This window comes from Cervus elaphus, chromosome 15, assembly GCF_910594005.1.
Source record: "Cervus elaphus chromosome 15, mCerEla1.1, whole genome shotgun sequence".
In the NCBI taxonomy this organism is placed as follows: Eukaryota; Metazoa; Chordata; class Mammalia; order Artiodactyla; family Cervidae; genus Cervus; species Cervus elaphus.
This window is the reverse complement of record NC_057829.1, coordinates 59,107,324-59,131,202: the sequence shown is the minus strand read 5'-3', so window position 1 is coordinate 59,131,202 and position 23,879 is coordinate 59,107,324. Positions and strand designations below refer to the sequence as shown.

General features: G+C 38.6%; 1 protein-coding gene across 2 annotated transcripts in view; it reads right to left on the bottom strand.

Moving 5' to 3' along the window:
• Positions 1–23,550, bottom strand: part of LOC122709453 (cytochrome P450 2C18-like) — a 35,454-nt gene extending 11,904 nt beyond the window's left edge. Inside the window, exons 1-6 of one of the 2 annotated variants that reach the window (XM_043926831.1) lie at positions 23,211–23,550; positions 15,211–15,373; positions 14,888–15,037; positions 11,925–12,085; positions 9,267–9,443; positions 4,811–4,952 (exon numbers count right to left, since the gene is read on the bottom strand). In XM_043926831.1, the coding sequence (XP_043782766.1) occupies positions 4,811–4,952; positions 9,267–9,443; positions 11,925–12,085; positions 14,888–15,037; positions 15,211–15,373; positions 23,211–23,378 (961 nt within the window). In that variant the 5' untranslated portion in view covers positions 23,379–23,550. The remainder of the gene's footprint in view (positions 1–4,810; positions 4,953–9,266; positions 9,444–11,924; positions 12,086–14,887; positions 15,038–15,210; positions 15,374–23,210) is intronic. The other variant, XM_043926830.1, reaches the window with a different exon arrangement.
• Between the last annotated feature and the right edge of the window lie 329 nt (positions 23,551–23,879).

The following is a 23,879-nucleotide window of genomic DNA, read 5'->3' as shown; positions in this document are numbered from 1 at the left end:
GATGCTATAAGGCATGAGACTTTTGGAACGAGTCCAGAGGGAACAGTTCATAATCTTGAAAAGAAGATATGATCCTGGGGTCGGAAAACCGACCCCAGACTGTTTCTCAACCGGCGTCTCAGAGTCACAGGTTTTACGTATCTGGTGGAAAATCTATCGATAAAAATATTAGTCTCAGTTACTGATTTGTTATTGATTACCGTTTCCTAATTATTCAATGGTTAATGATCATTTTGTTCTTTGGCCCTGAAGGCCACGTGAGTTATAGTTTAACTCCCCACATATTCTTTCATTCACGGCTGAAAGTATAATAAAGCTGGCTTGGCTCCAGTTTCGGCACCTTCACCTTGGAGCGGTGTTGGTCCCCCATCCTCGCTTTTCTATGAATTCTTGTGTCTCTTTTCTCATTCTTGCCGTATCGCGCTTTCGGAATCCTTGCTTGTCGGGTTGGTCTAGACAAGTGGCCCCGGAACAGGGACCCAAAAGTGAATCCAGCCTGCGAGGCTAGCTCCTAGCAGCAGAGAAAGCAGGGAAATCCGGCCAGCTCGGCAGACGAAGAAAGTACTTGGTAAGTACACCCCTGCGGATTTGTCAATCAGGGTAACAATGGGGCAAAATCCTTCTAAACATAGTGACTATATGCAAGTGCTAAAAACTTTGTTAAAAAGTTCGGTGGTTGAGATATCTCACTTCTCTTCTAAAAAATTGTTTTCTGCCATTGAAAAATATTGCTACTGGCTAGATCAAGATAAAGGGACTTTGAGGCATGAAGAATGGCAAGAAGATACGCGTTGCCTGCGCCGTGCCTACCAAAGCGGCGAAAAGATTCCTTTGTTGGAATGGTGAGTAGGGAATCTTATAAACACAGCTTTAGGACCGCTGCAATCCGAAACCTCGGATTCAGGGGATTCCGTAGAACAAACACAAGAACAAATGGAGAAAATAAATTTATATTATAACATAGGTGATGAAAAAGAGAAACAATCAATAAAAATAAAAAATAAGAGCCAAAAAAATGATAGACATCAAGAACAGATCTTTCTCGCTCAACCAACTACACCTTTGGTCGAGCCCCCTCCTTTCAATTCTGAAACCCCTTGAGATGATGGATTTGTTTTTAAACCACAGATAACTGTGCCTAATAAAATGACGCCTTTACAAAAGGGAGTTCGTATGGCACAATTGCAGTGGGATGAAGATGCTTTAGTTCTCCCTGTGGCTGTAACTCAAATCCCACCAGATCCTCAATTCCCACAAGGAGGAATGCATTATGATTATAATGTCATACCATTTAAAACTATAAAGGAGATAAAACTGCATGTACCCAATATGGAACTAATTCTCCTTATACCATGGGACTAATTCAGGGACTTTCAAAGCTGAATGGTTAATTCCTTATGATTGGAAAATGATAGCCAGAACTTGCCTATCCACCTCAGAATTTTTACAATTTAGGACCTGGTGGCAAGATGAGGCAAATCAACAAGCTTGCAGAAATTCAACAGCCAACCCGCCAGTTGCTATAACACTTGATCAATTAATGGGTAGTGGGGTACATTTTGACATTCAAGCTCAGTTACAACTTGATGATCAATTACTCACTCAAGTGAGAATGATATGTTTAAAAGCCTGGGAGAAAATAAATCCACCTGGACAAGGCTCGATTTCATTTACCCAAATTAAACAATCAGATAGGGAACCTTATGTAGATTTTATTGCCAGGCTACATCAAAATTTAAATAAAACAGTCTCACAACGTGGCTTGAGAGATTTGCTGATGCCAGTTCTTGCTTATGACAATGCTAACTCAGAATAGGAAAAGGTGATTCAGGCTCTCAAGGCACAGGGTGCCCCTCTAGAAGAATATTTTAAAGTTTGCCAGGATATTGGGTCAGAACCATATGCAATGCAACTTCTGGCTCAAACATTGTCTAAAGCTAATAAAAGACAGATATGAGATATCACCAACATGGAAAATTAGGACACATTAAAATAGACTATAAAGGAAGAAGAAGACAGTCAGTTGATAAATTATACTATTGGTTCTGATGCCACTCCTGAATTTGTATTGCTTTTGGGAGTATATGTCTTAAAACAGGATATCAAAAGTGGCTGTCAGTTGTCAAAGAATCAAATGAAGATAAGACTTCCCTCTTTCTGTTAACTGCTCTTACTTTTTTAGAAAAAGAGGAAACTTCCAGCATGATGAATCCACCTGACCTTCCTGATTGTGTTGCTGAAATTTGCCATGGTATTGAAAATTGGTTAAGATGAAAATTATGTAAAGGATCAGAAGGTCACTTATTATTAAATGTTGCAGAAGGCTCCATTATCGATTGGGGACCCCAAGAAATCCTTAAACTTATAAAATCTAAAGTGTCTCCCCCATGGTTATATAATGATAAGACAATTAGTACTTATGGTACTCAACCTCTCATATGACATGGGGAAGGATTAGCTCCCCCTGTGCCTCGTTTAGATCATTATCCTATTCATGATAAAATATGGAAAATATCCATGACATTAAAAAAACTAATTGCTTGAAAAAGACAATATACTGAATATATTTTAAATGACCCAAAAGCTATCTTTAATTTTACAAAAAACTCTATCCACACTATTCAGACTTGTGTAAAAAATCCTTTGGTTTTTATGATCGGACCAACAAAATATGATCCCAATTTGAGATTAGTAACATCTATTAACTGTTCATTTTATACATGTATAAATAATACCATTCCTTTTGATAAAAGTTGACAGTATTTACATTCTTAAAGCCAAAACTAACATATGGGTTCCAGTTGATTTACAACGACCTTGACAAGAAAGCCCTACATTTTATGTCATTGAAGAAATATTAAAAAATCTTAAACATGTTAAATCTTTTCTGAGATTGCTAATTGCTGCCATCTTAGACATTATTGCTATTACCACTACAACAGCCATAGCTGAAATGGCTCTTCATAAATCTGTACAAACAGTTCATTTTTTACAAGAATGACTTAAAGATGCCTATGTCCTTTGGACCACTCAGCAAAAAATTGATAGAAAGTTGGCCTCCCAAGTGACCAGCCTTCAACAATCTGTTATTTTGTTAAGAGATCAACTAGTCAGTTTACAAAAACAGGTGAGACTAAAATGTGATTGGAACTATACTTCCTTTTGTATAACAGCTTTCAAATATAATAAGACACAATTCAGATGGGATAAAATTAAACAATACCTATTGAACCAAGATAATATTTCTGTAGATATTCAAGATCTATAAGATATATTAAAAGCTTTTAATAAACATCTCGAAGTAATTTCTGGATCAGATTTTCTTGATACTGTTGCTGATAATCTTTCTTGTCTTAATCCCTTAAAACAGATCAATACATTTGGATATGGAATTGCTCTGGTTATGGGAGTGCTATTAATTATGTGTTTGTGTTTCTTTATAGTCTAGATAAAAACAATCAAGAGACAATGCAGCCAACAACAGCAACTAACATTTCTCACCATTTCTTATCATGTACAAAATCAAAAAGGGGGAGATGTAGGAGACAGGAAGAATAAAAAAAAAGCAGGCCCCAGCAAGGGCCGCAAAAGAAATTTACAATTATTGATAAACTGGATGCTATAAGGCATGAGACTTTTGGAACGAGTCCAGAGGGAACAGTTCATAATCTCGAAAAGAAGATATGATCCTGGGATCGGAAAACCGACCCCAGACTGTTTCTCAACCGGCGTCTGAGTCACAGGTTTTACGTATCTGGTGGAAAATCTATCGATAAAAATATTAGTCTCAGTTACTGATTTGTTATTGATTACCGTTTCCTAATCACTCAATGGTAGTTAATGATCATTTTGTTCTTTGGCCCTGAAGGCCATGTGAATTATAGTTTAACTCCCCACATATTCTTTCATTCACGGCTGAAAGTATAATAAAGCTGGCTTGGATTCAGTTTCAGCACCTTCACCTTGGAGCGGTGTTGGTCCCCTGATCCTCGCTTTTCTATGAATTCTTGTGTCTCATTTCTTATTCTCTCGCTGTATCGTGCTTTCAAAAACCCAGCTTGTCGAGCTGGTCTCGACAATCACAGAAAGAAAAACAGGAATCAAGTAGTATTATTTTCATATCAAAATAATATACAATGTTTTAAAAATCAAATTCTATAACTGATGTATGTATGGTTTGCAATTGTATATGTATTGTGTGTGTATTTATTTGCAACTTGAAATGCTATCTTACTTAATGTTTAAAAAGGGAAAAAATTCTTTTAGGTACATCTTCCTCTAAATAGCATGTATCTTTTTCTAAATCTAACCTTTTAAAGTACTTCTCAGACTGTGAAAATTTTCTCAGGCTTTCTCACCAAATTCCTAGAATTTCTGCTATACTTCAACAATATAGCTCCCATCTTCCCTACCCTAGCATTATGATGCTGCATATTTAGAACAGGGAAAGATTTCTGTAAAAACAAGTGCCTACTTCTTAAGAAAACCAATACTGCATTGTAGGCCAATTTATGCTGGTTGTGCCTGCTGCAAATCCCTTCCCATGAAGTCCAGACACTTAACCAAAATTTTTTATTGATGAAATCCATAGCTTTATTGCCTTTGTTACTGCTCATACTGTCTTCACTTTTCTCAGCAATCCTCCCTACTATACAAATTTGTCTTACTTTCACCTTTTTTAAAAAAATATTTCGGCAGCTTATAGCTGGTGGCATAGAAATTTCAAAACTAAAGCTTCTCTAAGAGAAATTATAAAACAGAAGACCCAATATTTTCCCCAAAACTCACCCTGCCCACCATGTTATCATACCTGTGACCTCTGGGTGCTTCAGCAGCAGGAGGAGCCCATATCTCAGCGTGGTGCTTGTTGTCTCTGTCCCAGCTCCAAACAAATCAGACACAGTTGCTATCAAGTTTTCAAAAGTAAACTCCATCTCTTGATTGTGCTTTTCCTAGGAGTTATTTGATGTAATTATCTGGTAGTTTGCCAGCATAAATAATTAAAATCAATCCAAAATAACACACCCTGTTAAAAAGCTAAACAAACCTAGACACTCGAGTGCAGTACTACAACAACTGGCAAAGTGTGTGGACTGGGCTGATGCAGTCTTGATTTCCTACTCCTCATCCCTAGCTTGCCTAAAAACTTCATTCCAAGCCTCTTTTGCAGGTACACTGGTCAAGCAACCTACTTCTTACCAAAGAGCTTGCTGATGCCAGTTTCTCTTTCTTTCTTCATAGTCAAAACACAGATACAAAGGTAGAAGTGGTGTAGTCATCATTTTGAAACATGAGTATCTGAGCATGAAAATGAAACCTAAATACTTAAATATGCTGAAGAAAAATGGAAGGCACTTGAGTTCAATGTACTTCATGACTAGTCCTGGACTTCCCAACATAAGAGTCTCTGTGAATCCATTCTTTTTCTTTGTAATCTATTCTAGGATGTGCTGCTATGTTAGCTTTTGCACATTTTCAACTTCTTCATGGGTCTTTAGGCAGAGTCCAGATAAAATGGTTTAAAAGGAAAAGAGAATTGCAAACTCTTGATTCTGGTTTATAACATTTTTCAAGATATGGCTCTAATTTGCTCATTTCTATCAATAAAGGTTGTGTTTGCCTACAAAAAAGAGTTAACAGTGGTTTAAATAAATAGTGAGTTTATTTATCCCACATACAAAGACAAAATGGGGCCAGCCACTACTGTATTCCAAGATGTGAGGCAATAGGCAGCTTGGTCGAGGAAATGAGTGCAGATGCTCAGAATAAGGAATTAACTGAATAAAGGTCTCACAAGTTGGAAGTTGGGAGAGTAAAAGCCCTTCACAAGGACAACTAAGGTGTGTTTAGAGGAGGGATATATGTGACATAAAATTGGTAATAACAATGGAACAATCTGAAATACTGACTACACAGGTCATGAACATACCAAAAAATAACCATTTTTTCCTATCCAGTCCTCTAGATTAGCATTAATTTAATAAGACTCTTATAATCCCCAAGTGACCTGTGGCATGCCCAATATTATGTAATCCAACACCATTAAGATAGACTTAACCCTATCACAGTTGTATCTGATAGACAAAAGTAGTTATCCCCACTGTTAACATCAACTTCACACAGTTTCTAAGTTTGTCAACTCAAAATTACTCTGAGGTCAAGGAGAGTAGAGTTCTTATAAATTGTTATTGCTATTTCTATCTGTTCAAGAGAATTTGAAGGATCAGTGGTTATGTACACATAGCCTATCAAAAGTAAGCTAGCCTATACAAAACCTTGCTGAAAGAACTTAAGAAGACCTAAATAAATGGAAATATATTCCATGTTTATCTATTGAAAGATTTAGAATAGTTAAGATGGCATTACTCCCAAACTGACCTACAGATGCAACATGATCCATGTGAAAATGGATCAGATTCTACTACGATGGCTAAAATCAAAAAGACAGATAATTGGAAGCACTGTCAAATATGTGATTAAACTGTAACCTTCATACACTGCTGGTGAGTATATAAAATGGTGCAGTCAATTTTATGTGTAAGTTTTCCTCTAAGAGTTTTATAACTTCAGTTCTTACATTAAGACTTTGATCTGCCACACTTCCTTTGAAGGTTAAATATAAAGTTATCATCTGCCTGTGCTGTGCTCAGTTGCGTTCGACTCCATGGACTACAGCCCACCAGGCTCCTCTGTCCTTGGAACTTCCCAGGCAAGAATACAGGAGTGGATTGCCATTTCCTATTCCAGGGGATCTTCCTGACCCAGGGATTGAACTCCCATCTCCTGTGTCTCTAGCACTGGCAGGCAGATTCTTTGCCACTGTATGACCTGGGAAGCCCACCAACAACTCTATCACTAGGTATATACCCAAGAGAAATTAAAACATATGTGTATACAAAACTTGAGGGGCTTCCCCCGTGGTGCTAGTAGTAAAGAGTCCGCCTGTCATTACAGCAAGTGCAAGAGATACGGGTTCAATTCCTGGTTTGGGAAGATACCCTGGAGGAAGCCATGGCAACCAACTCCAGTATTCTTGCCTGGAGAATCCCACGGACAGAGGAGCTGACAGGCTACAGTCCATGGGGTCGCAAAGAGTTGGACATGACTGAAGCAACTTAACAAACACACACATACATAAAACTTGTACACAAATGTCCACAAACTCATAAAAACCAAAATAGAAGGAACCAAAATGTCCATCAACCAACAAACAGATATATAAAATGTGGTATATCCACACTGAAATGCCATTTAATCATTTAAAGGAATGAAGTACTGATGTATGCTACATCATCAATGAACCCTAAAAGCATTAAGTGAAAGAAGCTAGACACAAAAGACACATATTGTATAATTCCATTAATACGAAATGTCCAGAATAGCAAACTTATAAAGATGGAAGGTAGATTAGTGAAGCCTAGAACTGGGGAGATTGGGGAGGAATGAGGGTGACTCCAAAAGCATAAAAGATTTCTTTTCACGGTGATAAAAATATTCAGAAATTGATTGTGATGGTAGTTGTTCAACTCTGTGAAAATACTGAATTGTATACTGAATGTGTGAGGGATATGGTATATAAATTATACTGAATAAAGATGCTATAAAAAAATAAATATGATAGTGAAGTCCAGAGAAACAATAAGGGTTTTAAACATAGCACTGATGAAACAGCCACTGTTAAATGGAATACCAGACATCTTAGAGCCTCCTTAACCCAGGATTAGTGGAGAGACTTCATAGCATAATGAGAATCCCTCAAATTATGTGCAAAATATCAGGAACTCATATAGGTGCATCTTTCTAGGACAGTTTCCTTACTCTTAATCAGATTCTCAAATCAACTGGGCCCCAGAAAGACAAAAATCATTGCCCAAGTACCAGAGAAAGCAGAGAGCAGATTTGCTTCTTCCTTCCTCCCATTTCTTTAAGCCACTCCATGTGCTTCCCTTCATTCTGTTCGAAACACATGATTTGAGCAGTCCAGTTCAAATCCATGAACAATTCTTCGAATGTCATCTTCATCAGCATCTTTGACTCCTTGCCATTTTAGCCTACTAACCAATTTCTCATTTCTGCCCAGTGCTACAAAGTGGTTGAATAAAATAGTGATGGCCTCAGATGAAAAAATTTCTTTCTCTAGAATTAGTTTCTACAGGGCATTTTACAGCTTTTGCTGGATTCTGCCTTTTCCCAGTTCAAGAACAGCTTTGCACCTACACAGATTTTTTTATGGCACCTATATTTCTCTTGCCACAGTTTCCAACTTGACCCTACCACTAATCATATTCACTATTAAGATTTACTATCTGAATTTTTCCCTCCTTGGTTGAACTTCTCAGGTAAGAAATTTGATCTTTTTACTGAGATTTCCCAGACAGTCCTTATAATTTGGCTCTCATCCTCTCTTCTAACTAAAACTAATCTTTATAGATCTCTGATAATATGACAAGATGGACAGATTGATTTTATTTCAGAATCCTCTGCATTTCCATGTTCCAGACTTTCCTCAAGCCAAAGTTCAAAGAAATTAAAAATCTCATAGCTGGTCCTTGAGGTCTATTCTTATTGTACCGGTCATTCTACAGAACTCCCAGGATAATCTTCCCCAGTAATTATTTGCATTCTACTCTTGTTTTGGTTCATACATCTACCTGATAAAAATCAAAACTTCTCATTCACGTTTACTTGAAGGACACCAACCTCCAACTCTGTATCTGTCCAGAATTATTTTTGGTTACACTCAGTTAAGGCTTCTCTCTTCTACCCACCTAGTCTCTGTACCACAAACACCTCTGAACCTCTCATGACATCATTCTACCAATCTGAAATTCCCTCCCTGATGACTTGTTGCAAATATTTGAAGATATACATCAAGCTTCAGGACATACAGGAAACCCAAGCAGGCTAAACCCTTCCTTCTCACTCTCCCACATGCTATGTGAAATGATCACACCCACCTTCCCTTTATGGCTCAGTATTTCATATTTCTCACTTGTCTGCACTTCCATTTCACTGGAGATGTGTGTTCTCTTTCTTCTCAGCCAGCCTATTAGTACCCAACAGACAAGGTCCATGTATCCCAGTTATTTACCAGGTCAATTTTAAATCTCCCATGATGCTCAAACCAAATCCATGCACAAATAGTACCCAAAGTGCTAATCAAGCATTTCTTCTCTAACCATTAAACATCCCTAGTAAGTACATAACAAGTTAATGAACAAAAAAATTCACACAAACAGATAACCAATCTGTCATCAACATTTTACCTGTTCCATTTTGATCAGGAAACAATCAATGAAGTCCCGAGGATTGTTAATGTCCAGAGTTGCTTGATGTTCTTTTACTTTCTCCAAAACATAGCTTTTTACATAAGCAAAATTTTTAAGTACTTTGTTATGACTCCCTGGGAAATAGTCGATGAGAATGGGGAAATCGTTGCAGACCTTGAAGATTAAAAATATGTATTTATTAAATTAAAAATATATGTTGAAGACATATATACCACATGCCAAGCCCTGGTTAGAAACTGAAGCGAATGGTCTATATCTTCAGGGGGAGCTTTTTATATTGTACATATAAAATAATTCTTTATGCTGATAGAGGTATTTAAGGGAGAAAACTCTGACAAGGTGATAAAGGTTGACAGTAATTTCCTATATTCATACAACAACTTTATGTTATTAAAGCATTTTTATGTCAATTCTCTCTTTTTCTAAATTAATTCTTCTTTATAACCTTGAAATACAGAGTAAGATGAATTACTATGATGCACATTTTATAGATGAAGACAGAGGTCAAGGAAGTTTGGAAGTTTTATCATTCCAAGCCCAATCACCTGGTCAGCTAGGATACCAACTAAAGCATCAAACACCCCTGCCCTGGTCAGTGTTCCCAGTGGCATCACTGTTCACAAACTTTCTTCCTCTCTGAAAGAGATATCCTCTTTCTTCCTAAAGTAGGATATTTCTGCTAAGTAATGTGATGAGGAAATTTCTAAGTGTGATTGGCGAACAAGCCTATGCACAATGGAAACCTTCCAGTCAGGGCCTGGATGTTCACTGAGTGCTGTGGGCATGCTTTTGGGCAGTCACCAAAGTAGTTTATGGAAACTGGGTTTTGGTGGGTTAGTGGAAAAACCACTGGCCAGGGAGTCAAGAGTCTTGAATTCCAGCTTTATATTCAGGCATTTCTTTTCTTTGTAAAATAAAGGCACAGTCACCTGTCTCAGAAGTTTACTTTATGACACTAAGGCAGGAATGTCACGTTCAAACATTCATTTAGAATAACATCAGCAAAAACGATGCAGTAGACAACTCAAAAGGCCTATCCCTCTTTGAAAAAGTGTCAGAAAATTAAGTAAATACTATCAGAATCAACTTGTCAGAACTCTAGAGCACCAAGGTTTATAGCAATCACATAAATGTTGAATCAAGGAAAAGACAACTTAAAAACAGCAGAAAAGATCTGTTATTGTTTTTTCCTTTGTCCCACCTCCTTCCTTGACAGTGGCCTTAACAAGGGCAGCTTGTGGTATGGGAGCCTGGTTCCTCATTCTGGTGGGACCAGAGCAGACTTCACTAACAAAGAACTGTGTATCTGTGTTCTAACCTGTCTGGGGCCACCGGAGGCACTGACTCAGGCACTTGTCTTTGTTTCATCTGACTTGAAACTTAGGGTAGAAACACAGTAGGGATTCTCAAAGACCTGGCAAGATTAATGAAAAACCCACAGTTGCCTGGAGCAAAAGATTACAGTTAAGGCACACAACAGAGCACCAAACTCCAGAAAGAACAGCTGGGGAGGGAGTGCCTTTAAGAAATAAGGACACTCAAAAGCACCCACATATACTGAGGAATTTAGAAAGCTATACACATGCCCAGGGCTGGACACCTGCTAAGAAAAGACCTAAGAAGAGACTCAGCTTTCACCTCTGGCTGATCTCTAGGCTGAGTGCAAGTAACAAGCGAAGACCAAGACAGAGTTGAAAATAACCTGGCTGAGGGATTCCCGGGCGGCCCAGTGATAAGAGAACCCACCTGCCAATGCAAAATTTCAGTCCCTGGGTCAGGAAGATCCCCTGGAGATGGAAATGGCAACCCACCACAGCATTCTTGGGATACTGGGAAATCCCTGGGACAAGCCAGGATACTGGGAAAAGCCTGGGAAACCCCATGGACAAAGGAGCCTCACAGGTATAGTCCATGGGATCACAAAGAGTCGGACATGACTGCGCAACTAAGCATGCAAGGACAAGTCTGGAGGAGTCATTTCCTTCCCTTTATTTCCTCCCTTTCTCCCTTCCTCTCTATCTCCATCTCCATCTCTTTGTCTCACCTTTCTTTCCTTAGGATCCTCACATCCAGTGACATTGCTATCCACAGATTCACAGATATGAAAACAAGCTATAGAGGGAGAGGAGAGGGGCAATACAAGGGCAGTGAGGGAAAAAGGGGTTTTATGGGATTATATGATATCCTGTGGGTGAAACTTCTGAAAATTGTAAAGCATTACAGAACTGAAAGAACATTTTATTCAATTTTTTAAAAAGAAAAAAAAAGCAAAAAAAAAAAACAAACCCAAAAAAACTCTATCCAAACACTAGCTGAACATAAGCTAAAGGAACAGAAATGTCAGCAACCACACTAGACAAAAGGAAAAAAAAGAGATTGTGCCAAAACAGTTTAGAAAAGTCACTAAATAAATGAATAGCTACAGCTTGCAAAAGTCAAACAAACAAACAGAAACTATATCAAACTAAAAAGCAAAGCAAAGAGGGGAAAATCTGATTCCCAGTTGCGACATTGTCATATCCAAAATGTTCAGTTTTCAAACATTCTCTTCACAGCTTGGTCCATACTGAATTCTGAACTTGTCAGAGAAAAGAACACAGATGACTTCTCAGGAAAAAAGGAGCCTGACCTCACCTGTATCCATGGGGAGCTCATAATCCGGAGATTTTCATTAAATTTGTCTAGCAAGTTAAGAAAATTCTGATCTCTGTAATCAAACCGATTTTGGAAAATAATGGAGCAGATCACGTTGCAGGGAGCACAGCCCAGGATGAAAGTGGGATCACAGGGTGACCCTAAAGAATTGAAAAGATTTATAAAACACTGTTATTATAAATATAAAACTGTGCTGTGGATAACAGATAATTTTAGAAACTCTGAATCAACATCTACATAGAAATTCCCTTATCGGCAAAAATTTAAGCATGCTTAAAATACATCACTATTGCTTTTAACATGAATTAACCGTTCCATCCTTGTTTGTTTAACAGACCTTTTTTTTTTTTTTTTGAACTTTTTAGCTGGGCTGCACAGTTTGAGGGATCTCAGCTCACCAACTACAAACTGAACCTGGGCCCATGGCAGAGAGAGCCCAGAATCCTAACCATTCAGCCAACAAGGAACTCCCCCATCCTAGCTTGTTTAATAACTGGTTTCCAAAATCTCCATCTACTTCACTGCCTTGAGCCAAATTGCTGGTTATTTTGAAGAATGGAAAAAAATTTTAAAGGTCCAGTTAAAAACAATAATTCAAGTTATCTATCAGTACAGAATCACATCTGTCTGGTAAGCTAGACAATTAAGCACTATGTATGAAGGAAAAAATATTTAGAAACCTGGGAACCTTTTATATATAATAAATAGTTGAAGGAATGACTGGTAGGATCAGAAAAAGAAGAGATTTAAGAGAGAAAGATTATGGAAAAATTCAGGTATTTGATGGAAAAATGAGTAAAAGTAAAAGTCATCCACGCTGTATGAGAAGAAAAAGTAACACAAATAAACTACAAGTTGTAAGATTTGTTTGCCTCAAATGAAAGTAAGAATTCTTCATTTCAAACTTCAATCACAAAGCAAACAAGAAAGGTTAAAATGAAATGTCCATGTGTGTGACAACTAAAATATGACTTTTAATTTTTCCTGTCACGTCACTGGAGAGGAAGACTTACAAAGCAGATAGTTTGGAATCCAGACTGAAAATAAGACTCATTGTGACAAGTGCTTCATAAGTCATTACAGCTAGCAGTAGGGGTGAAAAATTACCCTAAGAGTTCTAGTCCCAAATCCAATTGTTTTAAAATTTACTTGGGGTTTTATTTTTACTCACATGATGAGGTCAACAGATCAGGAGATGATAGTCATAGAAAAGATAGTTTGTTCCCAAGAGGAGGGGTACACCACGAAGGGCCACATGGGGAAGCACCAAGATTGGTCAGGAGAGAGCATGGAGCAGAGCTTTCATGGGTTTTCAAAGAAGATATGAGCAAGGTGGGGTCAGTATGCTAACTAACCTTAGGATTGGATAGTTTGGGTAATTTCAGAGGGTTCTAGGCAGTAGGGAGAAGGCAATGGCGACCCACTCCAGTACTCTTGCCTGGAGAATCCCACGGATGGAGGAGCCTGGTAGGCTGCAGTTCATGGGGTCTCAAAGAGTCAGACACGACTGAGCAGCTTCACTTTCACTTTTCACTTTCACGCATTGGAGGAGGAAATGGCAACCCACTCCAGTGTTCTTACCTGGAGAATCCATGGACAGAGGAGCCTGGTGGACTGCTGTCTTTGGGGTCGCACAGAGTTGGACATGACTGGAGTGACTTAGCAGCAGCAGCTGCAGCTAGGCAGTAGGAATGGTCCCTGGTTGTCCCATAACGCCTTGGGTTGATTTAGGGCAGGGAGAATATTGGCTTGGTGTGTGAGGGTTTCATAAGGTAGGTATCCAGAGGGTATGGGCTCTGGATGGTTGGCTTGAAAATCAAAGGCACGCTCATAGAAAAGATGTGATGCTCTATCTCAGGATTAACTGACCCCGGGAGAGGCAGTTGCTCCCCAGGTCTGCAAGCCCTCCCGAGATGTCAAAGTATCATACAATATAGAAAATACAAAACATGGGAAAGGGAAAGTCTCTCAGTCACGTCCAACTTTTTGCAACCCCATGGACTATACAGTCCATGGAATTCTCTAGGCCAGAATACGGGAGTGGATAGCCTTTCCCTTCTCCAGGGTATCTTCCCAGCCCAGGGATCAAACCCAGGTCTCCAACACTGCAGGCAGATTCTTTACTAGTAAGGGAAAGGAGATAAATGTAAAGAGAAAGTTGAAGTTGGAAGCAACTAATAGGGAAGGCAGGCTGAAATCTAAATAAATCATTTTATAACCTCGTATTTGTGTAAATTTTAGGATTATTCTACAGCATCTATTTCTTAAAATTCATAAAACAATACTGTAACTTAGAAGCAACATTAAATAACTCAAGCTGATAATTTTAAAAGTTGTTTACAAGGCAATCACAATGGATGAGGCCTGCACTGAAGGATACCTAAGTAATTAAAACCGTAGAAAAGTATCATTACTGGCTAGAACTGTAGGCAATGAGTGTCTGAAGAAACTCAGACATCTGAGTAAGGTTGACCATACAAATACAGGCCAATTAAGTGAAAGCACATGCCTTCCAGAGGGGCATGATGAATTCATTCCCACCATGTCCACTTGACAAATATTCCCTGATGAAATGTTCTGGAATAGATAATCCACACTGACACTATGGGGGGAAAAATTGTTGTCTAACACACACAAAAAAATGAGACTCAAAATCTCCTACCTTCATGACCTAATGATCTGAAAACAAAAATTTCAAAACAGAATGGGATTAAATGACCTTTAATCCACACTATATGCACCCTCATGGGTGCACACACACAACAAGCATAGATACACAAAAGCCCTCTTGGCTCTCTCCTCTCTCTCTCTCTTCTCCATGGGAGGGTTGAAAACAATGAACCATATGAAAGATGTGGCCACCCTTGAAATGTTTCCAAGGGCGTCCCTGGAGAAGAGAGCAGTCTGCTGAGCTCAGAATAATAGAGCATAGATTTACCCACCATTGGTTTTTCTCAACTCCTCCACAAGGCAATGGGCTTCTTCTTGAACACGATCCTCAATGCTCCTCTTCCCCATCCCAAAATTCCTCAAGGTCATGAGGGAGAAGCGTCGGATCTCCTTCCATCTCTTCCCATTGCTAAAGAGGATTCCTACCAGAAAGAGAAACAGAAACTAGGAGGGAGGCCCTAGAGAAGGAGGAGTGAGCTGACACTTGGCAGCCTCAGAGATGGACCAAGCTCTGCTGAGGGGGCTCTTCAAATTCCTCTTTTCCATTCTCCCCACCCCCATTAGCAATGTTGGACACGTGCACATGCACACCTACCATATCCTTTATTAACTCTTTGAGACACTGGGAGATTGCCTCTTCCAGAAAACTCTTCTCCCCGATCAATTAGGGCTTCTTTCACTGCTTCATATCCATGCAACACAACAGTGGGCCTCAAGCCAAAATACACTGTGAACACAGGGCCATAGGTGTTTGAGAGCTGAGAAATGGAAAGAAAATGTAAATATTAGCAAAAGAAGTCACAATGTGGTCTATTTTGCTCATGATTAAGACTGTTATTATCATCATATTGTTGATATTTTATTCTCCCACACATTTCTGAATCTTATACATCAGTATTAGTTTAGTCGCTGTCGTGTCCAACTCTTTGCGACCCTGTGGACTGCAGCACGCCAAGCTTCCCTGTCCATCACCAACTTCCAGAGTCCACCCAAACCTATGTCCACTGAATTGGTGATGCCATTCAACCATCTCATCCTCTGTCATCCCCTTCACCTCTCTACTTCAATGTTTTCCTATTAAGGTCTTTTCAGATGAGTAAGTTCTTCGCATCAGGTGGCCAAAGTTTTGGAGTTTCAGCTTCAGCATCAGTCCTTCCAACAAATATTCAGGACTGATCTCCTTTAGGATGGACTGGTTGGATCTTCTTGCAGTCCAAGGGACTCTCAAGAGTCTTCTTCAACACCACAGTTCAAAAGCATCAATTCTTTGGTGCTCAGCTTTCTTTATAGTCCAACACTCACATCCATACATGACCACTGGAAAAACCATAGCTTTGACTAGACAGACCTTTGTTGGCAAAGTAGTCTCTACTTTTTAATATGCTGTCTAGGTTGGTCATGATTTTTCTTCCAAGGAGCAAGCGTCTTTTAATTTCATGGCTGCAATCACCATCTGCAGTGATTTTGGAGACCAAAAAAATAAAGTCTGTCACTGTTTCCACTGTTTCCCCAACCATTTCACATGAAGTGATGGGACCAGATGCCATGATCTTAGTTTTCTGAATGTTGAGTTTTAAACCAACTTTTTCACTCTTCTCTTTCACTTTCCTCAAAAGGCTCTTTAGTTCTTCTTCACTTTCTGTCATAAGGGTGGTGTTATCTGCATATCTGAGGTTATTGGTATTTCTCCCAGCAATCTTGATTCCAGCTTGTGCTTCATCCAGTCCAGTGTTTTTCATGACGTATTCTGCATATAAGTTAAATAAGCAGGGTGACAGTATACAGCCTTGAGGTACTCCTTTTCCTATTTGGAACCAGTGTGTTGTTCCATGTCCAGTTCTAACTGCTGCTTCTTGACCTGCATACAGACTTCTCAAGAGGCAGGTCAAGTGGTCTAGTATTCCCATCTCTTTAAGAATTTTCCACAGTTTGTTGTGATCCACACAGTCAAAGGCTTTGGCATAGTCAATAAAGCAGAAGTAAATGTTTTTCTAGAACTCTCTTGCTTTTACAATGATCCAACGGATGTTGGCAGTTTGATCTCTGGTTCCTCTGCCTTTTCTAAATCCATCTTGAACATCTGGAAGTTGACAGTTCACGTACGGCTTTAAGCCTGGCTTGGAGAATTTTGAGGATTACTTTACTAGTGTGTGAGATGAGTGCAATTGTGCAGTAGTTTGAGCATTTTTTGGCATTGCCTTTCCTTGGGATTTGTAAGTATAATAATTCATCTATTCATGATATAAAAAAAAAAAGCACTCTCACTAAAGTGGGTATAGAGGGAACATATCTCAGCATAATAAAACAGAAGACCTAAATAGACCTTTCTCCAAAGAAGACATACAGATGGCCAACATGCAATGAAAAGATTCTTAAAATCACTAACAATTTAAAAAAAAATCACTAACAATTAGAGAAGTGAAAATTGAAACCACAATGAGGTACCATTGTGTACCATCAAAATGTCTACAAGTACTAAATGCTGAAGAGGGTGTGGAGGAAAGGGAAGCCTCTTACACTGTTGGTGGGAATGTAAATTGGTGCAGCCACTAAGGAGAACAGTGTGGAAATCCCTTTAAAAACTAAAAATAAAACTACCATATAATCCAGCAATTTCACTCTTGGGTATATAACCAGATTAAAAAAAATGAAAGCTCTAATTCAAAAAGATAACGCATCCCAATGTTCACAGCAGCACTACTTAAAACAGCCAAGACATAGAAGCAACCCAAGTGCCCGTTAACAGATAAATCGCCTAAGTATATGTGGTATATACATACAATGGAATATTACTAAGCCATTAAAAAAAAAATAAAATGTTGCAGCAACATGGATGGGCCTAGAGAATATGCTTAGTGAACTAAGTCAGAAAAAGAAAAATACTACATGATATCATTTATATAGAGAATCTTAAAAAAACACAAATGAATCTATAGACAAATTGTAAACAGACTCACAGACAGAAAACAAATTTGTGGGTAACCAAAATGGGTGAGAGACAAATTAGAGGTACGAGATGAACAGATACAAACTACTATACATGAGACAGAAAAGCAACACGGCTTACTGTACAGCACAAGGAAATACATTCAGTAACCACAAAGATGGCGGCGCCCATCACCGATTGGGCCACAAAGCGATCGCACTGCGGGGAGGCGCCAATGGAAGCCTGAGACACGCGAGCTGCGGTACCACTGAGCACGAGGCGCTGGAAGCGGATCAAGTGCAAAGCAACGTGCTTGTCCTGCGTCTGGAATCCCAGCCCGGGCGGCTGATCACCAGCAGCTCCTCACTAATGGCCCTCCAGCAGCTCTGCGGTGGCGGACAACTCGGCCTGGCCCCAGAAGCATCACCTGGTGGACTTCCTAGCGGCAGTGGGCAGCCACTTCCGGGTGGCGTGAGTTTGGCAGAGTATTTATACCAGGTGGAACCCTGGAGCAAGCGTCCTAGATACATGCTGTGGCCTTAGTTACTTCAGTCGTGTCTGACTCTTTGTGACCCCATGGGTTGCAGCCCACCAGGCTCCTCTGTCCAGGGGATTATCCCGGCAAGAATACTAGAGTGGATTGCCATGCCCTCCTCCAGGAGATCTTCCCCACAGAGGGATCGAACTGGCGTCTCCTGCATCTTCTTCACTGCAGGTGGATTCTTTACCACTGAGTCACTGGGCAAGTCCCTGCATGCTGTAAAGCAAACGCCTACCAAAGGGGCCCCGAGGGCCGCGGATGGTAAGGGAAGGGGGAGTCAGTTTACATCACAGACAAGTAACAAATCCTCAGATTGTTTTCGTTGTCGGACACCATATTCTTAAGAATGAACTTCCGTTGCTCAAAATAGGAAAAAGGGATTTCTACATTATAAAATGGCTTCAGCCATTAAGAAAAATCCTTTCAGTGGGTCAAACAAACGTATCCTTCATTCATTCTCAAGACAGACGAACTTAGATTCTTCGCTTATGTAAATCAAACCACAGAGAAGGGAGTATACTCTAGGCCTCACAGGTGAGTAATTTCATTATTTATATGTTTGTTCTGTTTGTGTAATAGTGGGATATTTTATTTCCTGATCCTTAAACATTAAGGGCTACCACAGAGAAGTATGATTTCTAGGGATAATCTCTTTTAATAATTACTTTACATGAAAAACTAAATGCTATTTTTCCTGTTCTGTCCTTCTTTTTCTTTTTGAAGACAAAAACAATGAAAAAGAGGCAGTATAAGAAACTATGGGTACTTTTATATCGGGTGTATATCTCACTGGATTTTTTTTGTTGTTTAGGAAGCGAATATAGTTCTCCTTAAAACAGGAGAAATGTTAAAGGAAGCCATAGTTGGCATTAGAAATTATGGTAGAAATAGTAATAGTTTCTTTTCAAAGAAGAGAACAAAAATCAGTGCTTGACTTTTCAGAAAGTTTCCTATTCAGTTTTCCAGTCCTTTTCCTGGGTTCCATAGAATTAAATGTATTCCTAACTTTGTTTTTGTTTTTGTTTTTTTTGTTTTGTTTGTTTGTTTTTTTGCTTAGTAAAAAAGGTAGCAACGCTTTATAAATTTATAAACATTTAGTTTTAAGTTTCAAATTCTGTCCCCAGGCAGATTGCAATTTGAGATGAACTGAAAAGTAGCCAACAAGATAGAATAGAGGACAATTATATGCGTTTGAAAGATAAAAAAGGATAAAAATTTTTAGGTCAGATTTAAAGGATTTGGAATCAAGACTTTAGTTAAATTAAGCTCTACATTCACTAGACAAGTTGATCCTCTGGAAATGTTTCTAAAATCTGAAAAATCAAGGTAAGCACCCCTTTTTCCCCTGAGGATCTAGTAAAACATAAACACAAAATGGTTTACAATCAGATTTGTTCTAGAACATCTTACAGGCACCAAAGCATGGCTTTAGAGTTCAAATTCTAGGTGTTTTACTACCTGGGAATTACTTGGAGCAAGTCACTATCTTCATATGCAGAAATGGAGATGTAATAGTACTTGAGTCAATTACAAAATTCTAACAGGAAAAAAGTCAAAACTTTCATATAGTATAAGCTGTATTGCTATATTCCAAAGCATATTTAAATGTTATATGGTTTATCTAGACTTTCCTGTGGGGTTAAAGTTAGAAAGAATTCACTTGTTAACAAATTTTAATGCTGCTTCATACCAGCCATTTTATTTACATAGTAAGAACATGCAGATATCTATTATAAATGCAGAGATCATCACTGCATTTCAGAACTTCACTCAGTTTGAGGACCAACAAAAGAAGGTTTTTCTCTTTCCATACCTATCTTGCCTCTGTTTTTCTTTGTACAAGGTTTATAGTAGTAACACATGTGTTACCATAGTAAGTCACATTTTCAATTTGAAATTTATTCAGTATGCTAGAGAAAGGTTCATTACAAGGCTTTTCCCTCTTACAAATTCAGAAAGCTAGAATAGAATGGTAGTCATCTGACCTACCTGAGCTAAGTCATTTGCTGTTTTTCAGTTGCTTAATCATGTCCAACTCTTCGTGACCATATGGACTGCAGCACGCCAGCCTTTCCTATTCACCACTATCTCCTGGAGTTTGCTCAAACTCATGTCCATTGAGTTGGTGATGCCATTCAACCACCTCATCCTCTATGTCCCCTTCTCCTCATGCTCTTAATCTTTCCCAGCATTAGGGTCTTTTCCAATGAGTTGGCTCTTTGCAAGGTGGCCAAAGTATTGGAGCTTCAGCTTCAGCATCAGTCCTTCCAATGAATATTCATTGGAAGTAAGTCATGGATGGCTATAATTTCAAAATTTATGTTTGATGATGGCAGAGTAATTTCAAAGTGTGCTAACAAACATTTTGGAAGCAGGTATTCTATGAAGATGGTACTACTTACTGACAGATTCAAAGTTGTACCATATCAGACTGAATCCGGTTTTTTCTGTTTGAGATCAGTTGCTGAGCCTATTGTTTCTTAGTAAATGGGTATATTTAGATAAATGTAGCAGACACAGTCATATTGTCTTGCCAGTAGTCCTTCATAAATGTCACAACTTTAAAATTTTTAATATCTACAATATACAATTTATCTTAAATTTATGATGTAAGTCATGTCAGGAACCACCTGGGGATTTTAGTAAAATGTGTATGTTCTAAACCTCAGTCCCGACCCCGTGAAAACCTTTAGGGATATGTGTATGTGTGTCCGGATGTTTTTCTTAAAATAATAAAGGTCCATCATTATTTTCATTTAAAAATACTTTGTAACAAGTATACTATCAAGGGTGAAACAAGACCACCAGCCCAGGTTGGATGCATGAGACAAGTGCTCAGGGCTGGTGCACTGGGAAGACCCAGAGGGATGGGATGGGGAGGGAGGCGGGAAGTGGGATCGGGATGGGGAACACATGTAAATCCATGGCTGATTCATGTCAATGTATGGCAAAAACCACTACAATATTGTAAAGTAATTAGCCTCCAACTAATAAAAATAAATGAAAAAAAAATACTTTGTAATAATGTATAATGGAATATAAACTGCAAAAAAAAATGCAAGAGTTTTCTGTATACCTGAAACTAATGCAATATTGTAAATCAACAGTACTTTATTAAAATGTTATAAAAGACAAAATATGATGGTGATTATTATATCATCTCTGATGTGCCAGGCCATGGCCTGAGCAATTGGTACTCAGATTGTTACTCATTATCACATCAATACCCGGAGCTAGGTTTATTTACCTTGCTTTATAGAGAAAAAGATTAAGGCTCAAAGACTCTCCCATTTATTTCTGGTGTCTCACAGTTACTAGAAGACCCAAATATCTTTTTTTTAATTGAGTATAGTTGTATTTTACTGTGTTGTTCCAATCTTTGCTGTACAGCCGAGTGACTCAGTTTTACACATATATAATTTTTTAAATATTCTTTTACATTATGGTTTATCCCAGGAGATTGGATGTAGTTCCTTGGACTACACAGTAGGACCTTGTTGTATATCCATTCTAAACATAATAGTTTGCATCTACCAATCCCAAACTCCCAGTCCGTCCTTCCCCTACCCCCTCCCTCTCCCTTGGCAACAAGTCTTCTCTCTACATCTGTGAGTCTTGCTTCTGTTTTGAAGATAGGTTCATTTGCGCCATATTTTAGATTCCACATATAAGTGAAATCATATGGTATTTGTCTTTCTCTTTCTGACTTATTTTACTTAGTATAATCTCTAGACCCATCCATGTTGCTGTAGCAAATGGCCTCAATTTCTTCTTTTTTATGGCTGAGTAGTGTCCCATTGTATATATGTAGCATATCTTCTTTATCCATTCTTCTGTCAATGGACATTTAAGTTGCTTCCATGTTTTGGCTATTGTGAATAGTGCTGCTATGAACATAGTGGTGCATGTATCTTTTTGAACTATAGTTTTTCTGGGTGTATGTCCAGGAGTAATTTGCTGGATCATATGGTAATTCTATTTTTAGTTTTCTGAAAACCCTCCATACTGTTTTCCATAGTGGCTGCACTAGTTTACATTCCTACCAACAGTGTAGGAGTGTTCTCTTTTCTGTACATCCTCTCCAACATTTGTTATTTGTAGACTTTTTATTACTTAGGCCATTTGGACCAGTGTGAGGTGATATCTCACTGTAGTCTTGAGTCTCACTCAGGACTACATTTCTCTAACAGTGATGTTGAGCATCTTTTCATGTGTCTATGGCCATCTGTATGTCTTCTTTGGAGAAATTTTTACTAAAGAGAAGGCCCAAATTTCAACACTGCTTAGTCAGCCTCTAGTGCCTAAGACATTTATCGGTAACCCCTATGCCGACCTCAGAACCAATATACAACTGACTGCCTCCAGATCACTTGTAAAGCTCATCCCATGGGAATTCTGACTCAGCAGTAATAAATACTAGAAATCTACATGTTTAAAAACCACCCTCAGTGATTCAAATGCCCAGCCCAGTTTAAGATCCGCTGCTGTTACTGACAGGAAGCAAGCAAGCATCACAGAGTCAGTGCCAGGACACGCAGCAGCTCATGGAAGAACAATTACTTTCATCTAGCATCATGTCTTGCAGACAGCAGCTTTGTGCAGAATCCAAAAGGATTTTGTTACCACCCAGCTGGCTCTGAATAATGACTTTTTTCTTTCATTCACTCATACTTGTCCTGATCCTAAGCTATTTCCTTAACATCAGGCATAGTTTGCTTCTTCACAGACATTAAATTTTCATGGTTGTTCTGAACAAAACATGCAGTTTATATAATAGATGACTTCTTGAATGACATCTCTAATCACAAAACACTTCCCTTATCACTTACCTTCAGCCAAAAATCATAGCAAATGTGGTGAAACAAAGAAGAGAAGCAATACTCCAATCTTTTGCCACATTATCATTTTGATTCAGTTATACAGAGACCTAAATGTTTCTCTACTCAAGAAATGCTTTCCACTCTTCTTGACAATGACAGACAAAAAGTAATATTCCATGGGAGTATTTGCTTTAAAATGACATATTTTAGTAATTTTAAGATACTGTAATGTATTTTAATATATATTTTTTAAAGTAGATGTTCACTTACCCTTTGCAAGCCACTGGAGGAACATAAAACCTACTTACATTGCTTAAGGATTTGCCAATGTCCTTAACATCTAACTGTAGGATGTTTCCAAGAATCGGGAGAGGAGTGGGGCCCGGCGGGAGCTTCCCTTTCCCAGAGCTCTGTTTCCAGAGTGACAGGAGAAGCAGAGAGCAGAGACAGAGCACCAGGGCCACAGCCAGATCCATTGACACCGTCTCTTCTCACTCAGACGGCTGTGAGCCTGAAATCTAAAGTTTTTATAACAGTCCCCGCCAATTCAACCTGTGCCTGTAACTCAGAAAGTGAACAGTCAGCTAGGTCTACTTTAATCTCTCTTTTGAAGGGACTTTAGCCCTGCGATAAAGATTAAAATATGGTAGTTTGTTTGCTCTTGCCGTTTTTTTAATGACCCATCTGAGCATTCCAGTTTAACAAGTCAGGGGTGGAACAACCTGGTGAGTTTTCTTTAAACACTCCAGGGGGTTGACAACTAGTGAACTAATAAATGATTTAATCAAAAAGTTGCTCAACATTCTGGATTGTCTGATTAGTAACCAGTTGAGAATTTATGACTTTGAGGGCAAACCTTGTATATTACAAGATGCTTATCCTTTAATGCTTTATCAAATACTAATATACTTTGTCCTTGAAAATGAAAGCCTTTTGAAATATTTTACTGTACCATACTAACATTATAGCTTCTTAAA